The 12,044-nt window shown below is 46.5% G+C and overlaps 1 protein-coding gene across 4 annotated transcripts in view; it reads left to right on the top strand.

Moving 5' to 3' along the window:
* PDPR (pyruvate dehydrogenase phosphatase regulatory subunit) overlaps positions 1-12,044 on the top strand; it is a 28,626-nt gene that overhangs the window by 8,405 nt on the left and 8,177 nt on the right. For all 4 annotated transcript variants that reach the window (XM_062007379.1, XM_062007380.1, XM_062007381.1 and 1 more), the window contains 9 exons: positions 1,017-1,166; positions 3,711-3,903; positions 5,901-6,025; positions 7,931-8,086; positions 8,185-8,318; positions 9,187-9,335; positions 10,623-10,735; positions 11,054-11,148; positions 11,825-11,914. In XM_062007379.1, coding sequence (XP_061863363.1) covers positions 1,017-1,166; positions 3,711-3,903; positions 5,901-6,025; positions 7,931-8,086; positions 8,185-8,318; positions 9,187-9,335; positions 10,623-10,735; positions 11,054-11,148; positions 11,825-11,914 — 1,205 coding nt within the window. The remainder of the gene's footprint in view (positions 1-1,016; positions 1,167-3,710; positions 3,904-5,900; positions 6,026-7,930; positions 8,087-8,184; positions 8,319-9,186; positions 9,336-10,622; positions 10,736-11,053; positions 11,149-11,824; positions 11,915-12,044) is intronic.

Raw genomic sequence — 12,044 nt, 5'->3', positions numbered from 1 at the left:
GCAGGAATGTCTGAGTCTTGGGTTGTTGAATTCGTGGGCTAGAGAGGGTGCTAGCCTTGGCACTCTTGTTTTCATTGCAGGCTGCTGTCCCCAAATGGCCCATCTATTCCTTTCCTTCAGCTGAAGCTAAGGCTTTACAATGGCATTTACATGTCTATGAGCTGTAGGGACAGCCAAACACTTGAGGTAATTGCTCCTCCTCCATGTTCTGGCTTTCTGATCTCTTAAAGAAAACTAGTTGGGAAGTAGAAAGCTTTATTTGTTAACTCTCAGTCCTCAGCAAGAATTTCTACTTCTAGTGAGTAATGTACCCTCTAGGGAATTCAGCTTTCTGACTGGTCCCCAAGTGCTGCACTTTTACTTAACTAAGAGAAGATACATAAATATGCTCACACATGCATATTTGGTTTTTGTCATACTTTTCTGTACATGGAAAAAGTTGCTGTGGAATATCATAAATGCTTCCAACTGACACTACCACTGGAAGAAGTAATCCAGACCTGACTGCTTGTCCACACCTCAGTGCTGCCCACCTGCAGCTAACTGGATCAGTGGTGCATCCCCACTAAAATTAACTGTTCTAAAGATAGGAAGAGAAAGGGAGAGGGAAGAGCAGGCCATCTCTTGGTGGAAAGTCTGATCTTGAGTGCAGACTAAACCACTATAACAGATTGCCTGTGTTACAGTGGCCTGATCTGACTCCCTCTTGTGTCCTCCCACTCCTGGTAACACTGTCCTGTTGGTTTGGCTGCTCTTTAGGACCAATTCCCTCTGCTGTGCTGCCCAAAAATACATTTGCATGGTTGTGGTGGGAGTCAAAACCTAAAATGTCTCACCAAAGCATCAGCTGAGAACCAGAGTGGTGAGAGTGTGGGGTTGAGGGACTGAGACTGTCCCTTCTCACATCAGGATGCCACTAGCTTGGCCCTGCCCATCGTTAGTGTTTGTGGAACAGCAGCCTAAGGCAGTTATCCTCTCTCTCAGTGCCCTCCCCACCTCTTTTCTTTCCTCTGCAGCTATTGTAGACCCGGATGGCAGGATCTACATCCGCAACTGGCAAGGGGGCATCCTCTCAGGAGGCTTTGAGAAAAACCCCAAACCCCTCTTCACGGAGGGACGGAACCAGCTGGAGATTCACAACCTTCAAGAAGACTGGGATCACTTTGGTATGTGAGGGGAGAAAGATCCCCACAGCACTGAAACACGTGCAGAAGGCACAGTTGTCAGCAATAAGATCAGCAACTCTATTGCTGACCAGCCAGCACACACCTGCCTTTGCCTGAAGGTGTGGGAAAGGTGAATGTGTTCTCAGATTCATTCATCTCTACATTTGTTGGTAACTTGTGTAAAACCTCTTTACCCAGGCCTACAGCCATACCTGGGCAGTGTTTACAAACACCTCCCAGCCCTCAGCATGTATTCACTTCCTCTAGTGCAGCCTGATATTGCATAAATTTCCCAACACTGAGCTTCCATTTCATGTGGTGTTTGGCAGCCAGTGCCACGTGCTGCTGCCCTGTAGCTGCTGACCTGCCACGCAGCCCTGGTATGTTGTTTCTGCAGCTCTCCCCAGCAGTGCCTGCCAAGTGCATTTCCATTGGTGGCACTTGCTTTGTGGACAGAACTTGGTATTGCTGCTTCCCAGACTTTATCCCACCATTGACAGTGGTGGTTTATTATATACCAAGTGTTGTGTCTTTCTGTCTCTGTTTTATTTGATTCTGGTGTTATACTCTGTATGTCCTTTGCCACGGAGGGCTCTTTCTCTAGGGAAGAATGTAACATGCTTTAGGATTCCCTCCCTCCCCATGCCTGTTAAGTGTGCATGTGCCCTCTCATCTTCAAGTTGTGATTGGATTTGATGATCTTAAAGGTCTTTTCCAAGCAAAATGATTCTGTGATTCTATGAGTGTGCCCCTTTTTTCAGGGATCTGGTTTTCCCTTGTGTCAGAACTCTTTGTGTCCCTTGTGAGAACAAGTGCCTCTAAGCACAGATGCATTTCCACTGATTTCTTGCTGCTGTGGTAGCATGTTCTTCCAGCTGCCCCCAGGTTAAATTGATTAGTTTCACTTTCTTTTCTGTGAGATACTGTATTGATACCATAAAAGTTTCAGCTCCAGGGGTTGGAGCCAGGATGAGGTGCAGTTTTGTGCTGGTATATGCTGAAGGTTTTTACATCTATAGATGCCTACAGACTTTCTTGAAGTTAGCAGCCTCACTAATGAGTTGCTCAAGCTCTGCACCCACTGCCTTTTTAGCTTTCTAGGTACTGGTGAAATGAAAAGGTGCTGCGTGCTGGCACCCACAAGTTGCCTGAGTCTGGGAAGCAACTGCATGCCACATTCCAACATTGCCCTTTTATCAGTTCAGCAATGGCTGAGCAGAGTCAGGGCTTACTCAGACAGTATTTGATCCTTTCCTAGGGCTGCAGTTCCTGTGGTTTGAGCTCTTGCATTCCTGCTTGGATCCCTTTCATTGGAATGCCTTCTGATTTTTAAAATAGCCTGTACAGTTGCTTTAAATGTTGGGCTGGATACAAGAACAAATCCAACCCTCATCCCTCTTTTTATCAGTAAGAAAATAAGTCTCTGAGTACAGGCTTTCACTCTGGAATTGTGATGTCAGAGAGAGCAGGTCAGAGGGACTGTTTCTGGCTGTAACTTAGGTAGAGTGAACTCTGATTGTTTTATTGCTTGTGTGTAAAGCCAGGGAGGGTTGTCAGTGCTGAATCTCAAGGGCTTTTATCTGGAGAGCTGTGCAGAGGTAACTTCTGGACAAGAAAAACAAAGTAGGTAACGTATCCCTTTATTGAGGCTCTCAGATGTCAGAGCAAAGACCTTTCCAGCGTGACTGGGCAATGAGGTGGCCAGGAAATTCCATGAGGAGAAATGTGAAGTGACGCAAGTGCAGGAGGGTGTGGGGATGGGCTTTGAGCTGCCCTTGGTGGTGGAGTAGTTCTGCAAAGACATCACCTTGCTAGCAGTCAAGGGACGAGCAGGAATCCTTAGGAAAGGAGCAGAAATCCCAGTCATTATGCAACATTAAATCCTTGGTTTGCCAGATGCTAGGGGCTGAACTAGGCTCCCTCTCTCCAGAGGGTGTCCTGTGACTGGGGAAGGCTTGGTGGGAGAGCAGCAAGAGGCTGATCAAAGCTTGGAACAGTTTCCAAGCAAGGAATGACTGAGTGGGCTGGGAGAAAGAGACAACAGAAGGGAAATAAACAGAGGTCTCTGAAATCTGGAATGGCTGCACAGGGTAGATGGGGATCTCCTGTTCAGCGTCTCTTCTATTATGCCAACTGGAAGGTATCAAAAACAAGTGTCCTGAGTGTGACGTTCCAAACAAAAGGACGTGATTCCTTGTGCAACATACACCTAAAGATGTGAAACTCCTTGTCAGCATGTGTGGGATGTTTTCATAAGTTTGGGGAAGACTGGTCAGGTATCTGGAAGTGGGATCAGTTTAGGGGTTACTAAATAGGGAAAAATACACCATTTCTTCAGGAGATCCTTTGAGCTGATGGAGACTGGCAGATAACATGGCACAGCATTGTATGGATTTGCCTTTTGTCACTCCTTGCCGTGGATGCTGTGCCCATCTGCTCAGATAACAGCGCTCCTCAGCTCTCCAGCCCGGAGCTGGAGCAGCTGAAACACGTTGCGACTGAAGCTGTGATTTAAGTCTTTTCTTTGTTTCTCTTGGGTCCTAGAGCCACTTCTGAGTGCCCTCCTGCGCAGGATGCCGGATCTGGAGGCTCTGCAGATCATGCAGTTGGTGAACTGCCCCGAGTCCTTCACTCCAGACATGCGGTGCATCATGGGCGAGTCGCCCACCGTGCGCGGCTACTTCGTCCTGGCCGGCATGAACTCAGCCGGTATCTCATATGGTGGGGGAGCAGGCAAGTAAGTGCTTTATCACTCTTACCTGTCTAAGTAAGGTTTTAAATGTAAGAAAAGAGCCTGTATAAGAGAGCCCTGGTTGGTGTTTGTCACCTCCCCTCTGACAAGGACTGCTCCTTCATTTCCAACTTGAGCGAGGAGAGGAGCAGTTGCCATGTTTCAATGATGTTCTTCTGTGTGTAATTCAAGTCTGTGTTGGACTCTTATCCTGTCCTACCTACCTTTCAGTGATCAACAGCCTACTGGGGATCAAGTGAGCTTCCTTAGAGCTAACTGGTTCAATTATTTATTATTATCTGGAGTCCTGTGTCCAGTTCTAGGCTCCTCAGCTCAAGAGGAACAGGGAACTGCTGGAGAGAGGCCAGGGCAGGGCCAAGATGATCAGGGGACTGGAGCATCTTTCATATGAGGAAACGCTGCGGCAACTGGGGCTGTTTAGTCTGGAGAAGAGGAGACTGAGGGGAGATCTTATTAACATTTACAAATATCTAAAGGGTGGGTGTCAGGAGGTTGGGGCAGCACTTTTTTCTATAGTAGCTAGCAACAGGACAAGGGGCAATGGGATGAAGCTGGAACACAAAAGGTTCCACTTAAATATAAGAAAACCCTCTTTTACTGTGAGGTGAGGGAGCCCTGGCACAGGCTGCCCAGGGAGGGTGTGGAGGCTCCTTCCTTGGAGGGCCTCAAGAACCACCTGGACACATTCCTGTGTGACCTGATCTAGGTGAACCTACTTCTGCAGGGGAGTTGGACTGGATGATCTCTAAAAGTCCCTTCCAACCCTACCATTCTATGATTCTATGATTTATTTACCAGGAAGAGACAAAAGCTCAGCAAAGCATATATTTCCTCATCATCTATACTCCATGATTCTCTTTGATTTATTATTTAAGTCCTTGGATCATTCAAGTTGAGACAGCAGTTAATTTCTCCAAAACCAGAGTGAATCTGATGGCAATGAATCACTGCATACATGATGGCAGGGCTGCCAGCACTGTTAAAACACTGTCCTCTGCCAGTGAGAAGGGGATAAAATCACTTCCCAATAAAATCCAACTGCTGTGTTGATGCAAATACTTTGACAGGCATTGTAGTGTGATCCCAGCAGCAAAGTTGCTTGCAGAATCATCTTCACTCCCTCTGATTGCCATTTGGTTTTGACAGCCCTTTTAACAAGCTGCTCCTTTTTCATGGCAGGTGTTAGTATCTGTCTTTATCTCCACTAGTTCCTGTCCATTGTCTAATATTTTAGTTCACCAGGGAAGCAACTAGTGATTTTTTTCCTTTGTCACATGACATAGAGAGAATCTTTGCAGTGAGGTTCTCTAAGAATCAAAATAACTTCCAAAGGTAAAAGCACTGTTTGCCCCTGTGTTACCTCAATCTGAAGGTAAGCAGCTTAGCTTGCTAATGTAATTTTTTATGATCAGCCTCAAGCCCCTTTTTCTGTTTATTGCCTGTGACCAGATCCTTCTGCTCTGCTTTGGTCTGAGCTGCCTTTGTTCTTTAGCTCTCGAGCAGGCTTTCCTCCTTCACTGCTAAACATAACTTGTCTGGCACCTCATGCAGAGATGAATGCTGTCACTGATGGTTTGTGACTGAGCCTACAACCAGGTACTGAAAAATGACAAAGCAGTCAGCCTCCTAACTGCAGCCTAAATGTGCTCAGCCCCTCCTTTTGTAGCGCAGCCCAAGGACTTGAAAAGGTGTCAGCCAGGCTACCAGTCTAGGCCCTGGCTTCATTTACCACCTGTCTTTAACTTCCTGCTGCCTTCTGTGCTGCATCCTAATGGAAAAATGAATGATTTGGAAGCCTGGTGGCTGGGTTTTATAAAGGGAAACCTTCCAGATTCTGCTAGGATTTAGAACACCGTGTTAGTTGTCTTCACTCTCCCCACTGCAAGAATTCTCCTGAAATTGCCTTACTTCTGACTTGAGCTTAAACTCTTTCCTTTGAGACACTGGCTAATCTCTCAGTCTTTCTTTACTTCCTCCATCAGGTACCTGGCTGAGTGGATGGTCAATGGGTACCCGTCAGAAAACGTCTGGCCTCTGGATTTGAAACGCTTCGGTGCCCTCCAGAGCAGCCGCACTTTCCTGCGGCACCGCGTGATGGAAGTGATGCGTAAGTGAGGCCTCTGCCTTTGCTGCTGGGCAGGGTGGCTGGATTTTGCTCTTTGCTGCACTCTCTCTTCTCTGTTGTCACTCCTGAGAACCATTTCCCTTCTTCCTGGCCTCCTTTGTGGCAATACAGCCTCTTCCCAGGAGAAAGGAAAGGATGGGGTTTGGTATTAGAGGTCTTTTTCTTGCCTTCTGGTACTGTGCTTTCTCTTGTGTGTGTTATTTGCCTCTGGTACAGGGAAATTTGTGTGTCAGTGTGTAGCCTCTAACCTAATAAAGCAATGCCAAGGTCTTAACTCGGAATATTATGCTGTCTCACACATTGCTATTCATAGAATCATTACGATTGGAAAAGATCTTTAAGATAATTGGGTCCAACCACTCACCTCACACTGCCAAGCCTGTCACTAAACTAACCCATGTCCCTCAGCACCTCAGCTATCAGTCTTTTGAATATCTCCAGGGCTGGGGACTCCACCACCTCACTGGGCAGCTCCTGCCAATGCTTAACAACCCTCTCGGTCAAAAAGTTCTTCCTAATGTCCAATCTAAACCTCCCCTGGTGCAACTTGAGCCCATTTCCTCTTGTCCTGTCATTCATTACTGGAGAGAAGAGACTGATCCCTCACCTCAGCACAACTGCCTTTCACGTAGTTGTAGAGAGTGATCTTGTCTCCTCTCAGTCTCCTTTTCTCCAGGCTGTTCTTCTCACATCATCATGGTGTGGAAATACCATCACTTTTAACTTCAGAGTGTGTCATTCAGGAAGTCTTCCTAGATGTATTCTGCTTTCTCTTGTCAAAGTTTGCAGTAAGCCCCTTGCAGAATAGATTTGTGATGTCATCATTCTTGTCTAAAGCCATACCTACCTTCTTCCTATTGCTGGATTATCTTGTCCTGAGAAAATATGGACAGCTCCTTTCCAGGTTTCAGATAGAAGTATGAGGTGCTCCACAAGTTGCAAAACAGGAGCAATTATTTGAATACCATGTCTAAACTAAAAACATGTGTTGGGGTGAGAGCAGAGGAGTTGTGTAAAGCTCTGAGCCCTGTTGTGTCCAGGAAATAGAAATCGTTTGCTCTGACCTTCGTCCCAGAAAAATCAGTCTGTGCTCTTGGCATTATTCCTCAGTGGCCTTCCCATACAAATCTGTCTGATAGCTGCAGAATCTCTGTTTTTTACAAGGTCAGTATTGCATTCAGCTTCTGTGGTGTTAGGTTCTGATCTGTTCTTCCCTCTACCCACTCTGTCAGGGCTGCCAATACCAGAGAATGCCAATAAAATCATGGAATCATTAGTTATGAGGCAAAAACAATAGGAGTATTCAGTAAGAGAGATGCAGTTTGTCTTCAGTGTAGAAACTTAATGGTTATGAGGACGTGTTTGAGCCTCCTTCAGTCATGGCTCCCCTCTGGTAATCAGGGAGGATGCTTAACATTTATTAGGATAACTTGTATTCTAAATAAAAATATTCTATAGTGGCTGAAGAGGTGTAGAAGAGACATTTGGAAAGGCTTCAGTACCGAGGAAGGACTGAGGTACCAATATTTAGCAAGGATCTTGGTAGCTGTGGGCTGCCTGCTGCAGCGTGAGGGGTTGTCAGAATGTAAGTGTCTGATAGAGGGCACTGTCAGGGAGGAATCATGCATAAATAATGCTAGGCAGCATAACTTCATGACAAACAGGCAGGTTTTGTTATCTTGACAGTGTTGTCATGAGACCACAAGTGTTCTGTGCAAATATTGTCCCTCTGATGTTGAATCTCCATCTTCACGAAGAGGAAAGTCAGAACTGTTCCCAGGGAATTTTATTAATGATTCAGATACTAGTAAGCACTGATAATCTGGAAGAAGACTTTGGATAAGAATAATCCTTTTGCCTAAGAATGGATCTCTGTGACCTTTGCAGCCCTCATGTGTGACCTGAAGGTTCCCCGCTGGGACTTCCAGACGGGCAGGCAGCTGCGTACCTCGCCCTTGTACGACCGGCTGGATGCACAGGGAGCCAGGTGGATGGAGAAGCATGGGTTTGAGAGAGTCAAGTACTTTGTCCCACCTGGGAAAGGTGAGATGATATTTTCCTCTGCCTGGTGCATCCCTGTTGCTTTGAGATGTTTGCTCATCCCGTTTGGGAATCATCCTTTTGATTCTTCTTTTCCTTAGATCTGCTGGATCTGGATCAGAGCAAAACCTTTTACAAGCCAGACTGGTTTGATATTGTGGGTTCTGAAGTCAAGTGCTGTAAGGAGGCAGTTTGTGTCATTGACATGTCATCTTTTACCAAGTTTGAAATAAGTGTAAGTGCCCAGGGAGGGACCAAGCATCAGCCTGGCCAGGGTGGCTTTTAGCTTATTATTACAGAATCCCCAGATGTTGGGGGTTGGAAGGGCCCTGCAGAGCTCGTCCAGCCCAAGCCCCTGCTAAAGTAGGTTCATCTAGATCAGGGGACACAGGAACGTGTCCAGATGCATTTGGAAACCTCCCGAGAAGGAGCCTCCACACCCTCCCTGGGCAGCCTGGGCCAGGGCTCCCTCACCTCAACACCAAAGGAATGTGTTTAAGTGGAACCTTTTGTGTTCCAGCTTTTGTCCATTACCCCTTGAGCCAACAGGAGAAAATGCCACCCCATCCTCTTGACAAACACCTTTAAAATACTTGTAAGTGTTGATGAGATGCCCTCTCAGTCTCCTCTTCCCCAGGCTGAACAGCCCCAGGGCCCACAGCCTTTCCTTCTCACACAGATGCTCCAGTCCCCTGATCATCTTGGTGGCCCTGCACTGGCCTCTCTCCAGCAGTTCCCTGTCTCGATCTGGGGAGCCCAGAACTGGACACAGGACTCCAGTATTATAATAAACATTGTTATAATGTTATAACAATTAGAGAGGAAGTTGAACTGTTGCAACCAAAGCTGGTTTATACTGCAATATTTAGCCTATAGATTGCCTTTTTTCCTGTAGAAGTCCTGGTTTCTAGAAATACCAGCTCAGTCTAGAACTAGAACTTGACCTCTGGCACTGTGTCACCCTGTCCCTCTGGAGATATCCTGTCAGTATCATTGCAACTTAAAAGAATTTGGGCCAGGACACTGACAAGGATCTTAAACTGCCCCAGTGGATTTGTGTTGTTTAGGCAGCTTTGGCTGACTTTCCCTCTTAATCTGTGCAGTCCACAGGAGACCAGGCCCTGGAGAGCCTCCAGTATCTCTTCTCAAACGACCTGGATGTGCCAGTGGGGCACGTGGTGCACACGGGCATGCTCAACGAGAAGGGAGGCTACGAGAACGACTGCAGCATAGCACGGCTCAGCAAACGCAGGTGGGTGTGCAGGCAGCACCTCTGGCCATCACCCCGAGGCTGATGGAGCCTTGAAGAACCTCTTGGTGAGGATCATGAAATTCTTTTCACTGTTTTAAACTGGAAGAAAAGTTGCAGTTTTGTGCTGATTGTCCTAATTCAGTAACCCAGATGAAGGGGAGCTCCTGAATAAGGGGTGAAGTATGCCTTTTTCAGGGACTACAGGTGAACATGGATTACTACAAAATGTTAGGCCTTCAGATGTTTAACCCCTCAAAAGAAACACAAGCAGTTATCAGCAGTCATTAGTGTTTATTAACTTAGGTAATCATTTAAAGTGCTAACCAAACAGTTCCTGGTTGGCTCCTGGCCAGTCTCTTCACTGGAACTGCCTGCTGAAAATAAAACTTTGGGATAGTTTCAATTTACACTGCAGGATAAGTGCTCTAATTCTCAGCTCTGCAGTCTGTCATGACTGGGGTTTTGTGCTCTCTGGTGCAAACTGACATGATGACAAGATCTTATCCATAGACTCAACATTTTGGGCTCTCTTTGGCATTTATTAAAAACAACTTCTCCGTGGACATGTCCCAGCTGAACGTTGGCATTTCTCTGGGCTGTTTTCTGTGTGGTTTCATTGTATTGGTATGAAAGCATTCTTCTTTGCTGCTCTTTCAATTAGAAGCAGCTTTTCTATCTCTTCCTCTTCTGTGTGCATTCATGTATTGCTTAAAAGTATTGTCCTCTTCTGTGTGAACAGTAGCTTTCCTCCTTGCCTACTCCTTTCTGCAGATGTTATCTCTATCAATAATGTACTTGAACTTGCAGTTGGTATGAGAGAGACTTACACAACAAGTAGCTCATTTTCACATATCAAGTGGAGTTCTGTTTTTAGAAGCTGTTAATAATAACCACCATTGTGTGTGACAAGACTTTTGCCAGAACAAGAACTTGCTGTGTGAAGCATGTGCTCTTCTGACTGTCCAGAGCAGAGTCACTGCTGCTGAAGAGCTGCAAATGCCTTCTGCAAAACTGAGGGTGACTTTTGAGATATCCCATGAGCTTTCTGTAGAACTGGCTGCACTGTAGTGCTCCTTGTCACCCGACCACTGCTGGTGCTGGAGGGCTGGGCATGACCAGAAGGCATTGATCCAGAGACTTTAGACATGTTTCTTGAACACAAGCTTGTTTTGGAGTCCTGTTTGCTTGGAAGCTGCTGAATAGCCCCAGCAGTTTGTGGACAAAGCACAGACTGAATCATCTTGTATCTGCCCCATTCATTGTTTCTTGGTTTCAATTTCTGTCCAGCTTCTTCATGATTTCCCCTACTGACCAACAAGTCCATTGCTGGGCCTGGCTGAAGAACCACTTGCCTGATGACAGCAACCTTACTGTGGAAGATGTGACCTGGAAGTACACAGGTAGGAAATGACTGAAAGCAGAGCTCCTTATGCAGCCTGAAGCCATGAACAGTGTCTTGTGGTGTGTGCCAGTTAATGGTTTGAAGTGTCTAGAGTGGTGGCTGGGTCTCCTTCTAGCAAGCCATGGGCTGGGAGACAGTTTTCCTGTGGACTGAAAGAGAAAGTTTAGTGACTCTTTCATCCATTCTTAAAAATAGACATACCTGTTAGTTCAATAAACCTTAAGACTTTGGAAGTTGAGGCATGTGTATACTCAAGTTGGGCACCAGGTGAGACCTCTCCAGCCTCATCCCATCACTGTTCTCTTCCCCTCGTTAGCTCTCAACCTCATCGGCCCCCGTGCTGTGGATGTCTTGTCAGAGCTGTCATATGCCCCTATGACTCCAGAACACTTTCCCTCTCTCTTTTGCAAGGTGGGTGACTGTGCTTCCTTCCTCCTTGCTCTGCCAGGTTTTTCAAAGCATGGGTAAAAGGAGGGAGGGAATTATGTTTTGGTTGGTTAGAAGGGAATTTAGGTGTATGGAGGTTTATTGTGGTTACTGAGCTAGGCTGGTAATGAGCTCGCTAGACTCACTTTTAACTACTTTTTGGGTTCTGCTTACTAAATATAGAGGTGAATAAGCATTTGTTTTCAATATTCCCCTCACTCCTGGCTTGGTGTCATCTGATATCTTGGCATATTTTGTATAATCACTGAAGAAGCTGTCAGAGGGGCAGCTGGGATTGATGGCTCGGGACTCGTTGTCTCCTGTCACGTTGGAAGGCTGATCAGATAGCTGCTGAGCAGATAGCTGCTGTTATTCTAGATACAAGACAACTTGTGTCTTGTATCCAGAGTACAAGCCCGTGTCCTGACCCAGCTGTGAGGCTCTTGCCAGGTGTCCTGGGGTGATGAAGAAGTCTGGATAGTGTAACATTGCTCTTTGAATTTTTATGGTTACATTCTTTGCTAGTACATGCTGGTGGTGAATTGCAGTGAGGAAGAGGAGATAGGGCTGACTGCTGTGGTTTGTGTTAGGATTGTGCTCCTTCTGGATCTCTGCAATGTGTTCCAGTTTGGGTGATTTTTCCCCCCCTCTGATTCCACAGGAGATGAGCGTGGGCTACGCTAACGGCATCCGTGTGATGAGCATCACGCACACGGGAGAGCCCGGATTCATGCTGTATATCCCCATAGAGGTAAGAGTGCACTGTAGCCTCAGCTGATGAGGGCAGTTGCTTGCACACATACTCAGGAACCCTTTCTGAGCAGACTCAGGGTAATGCAGTGTGTGGTCTGTACCGGGGCAGCTGCCTGCAGGCACCACGG

This window comes from Colius striatus, chromosome 14 (genome assembly GCF_028858725.1).
Source record: "Colius striatus isolate bColStr4 chromosome 14, bColStr4.1.hap1, whole genome shotgun sequence".
Taxonomy (NCBI): domain Eukaryota; kingdom Metazoa; phylum Chordata; class Aves; order Coliiformes; family Coliidae; genus Colius; species Colius striatus.
The sequence above is the reverse complement of the archived record's forward strand: the minus strand, read 5'-3'. Positions and strand labels throughout refer to the sequence as shown.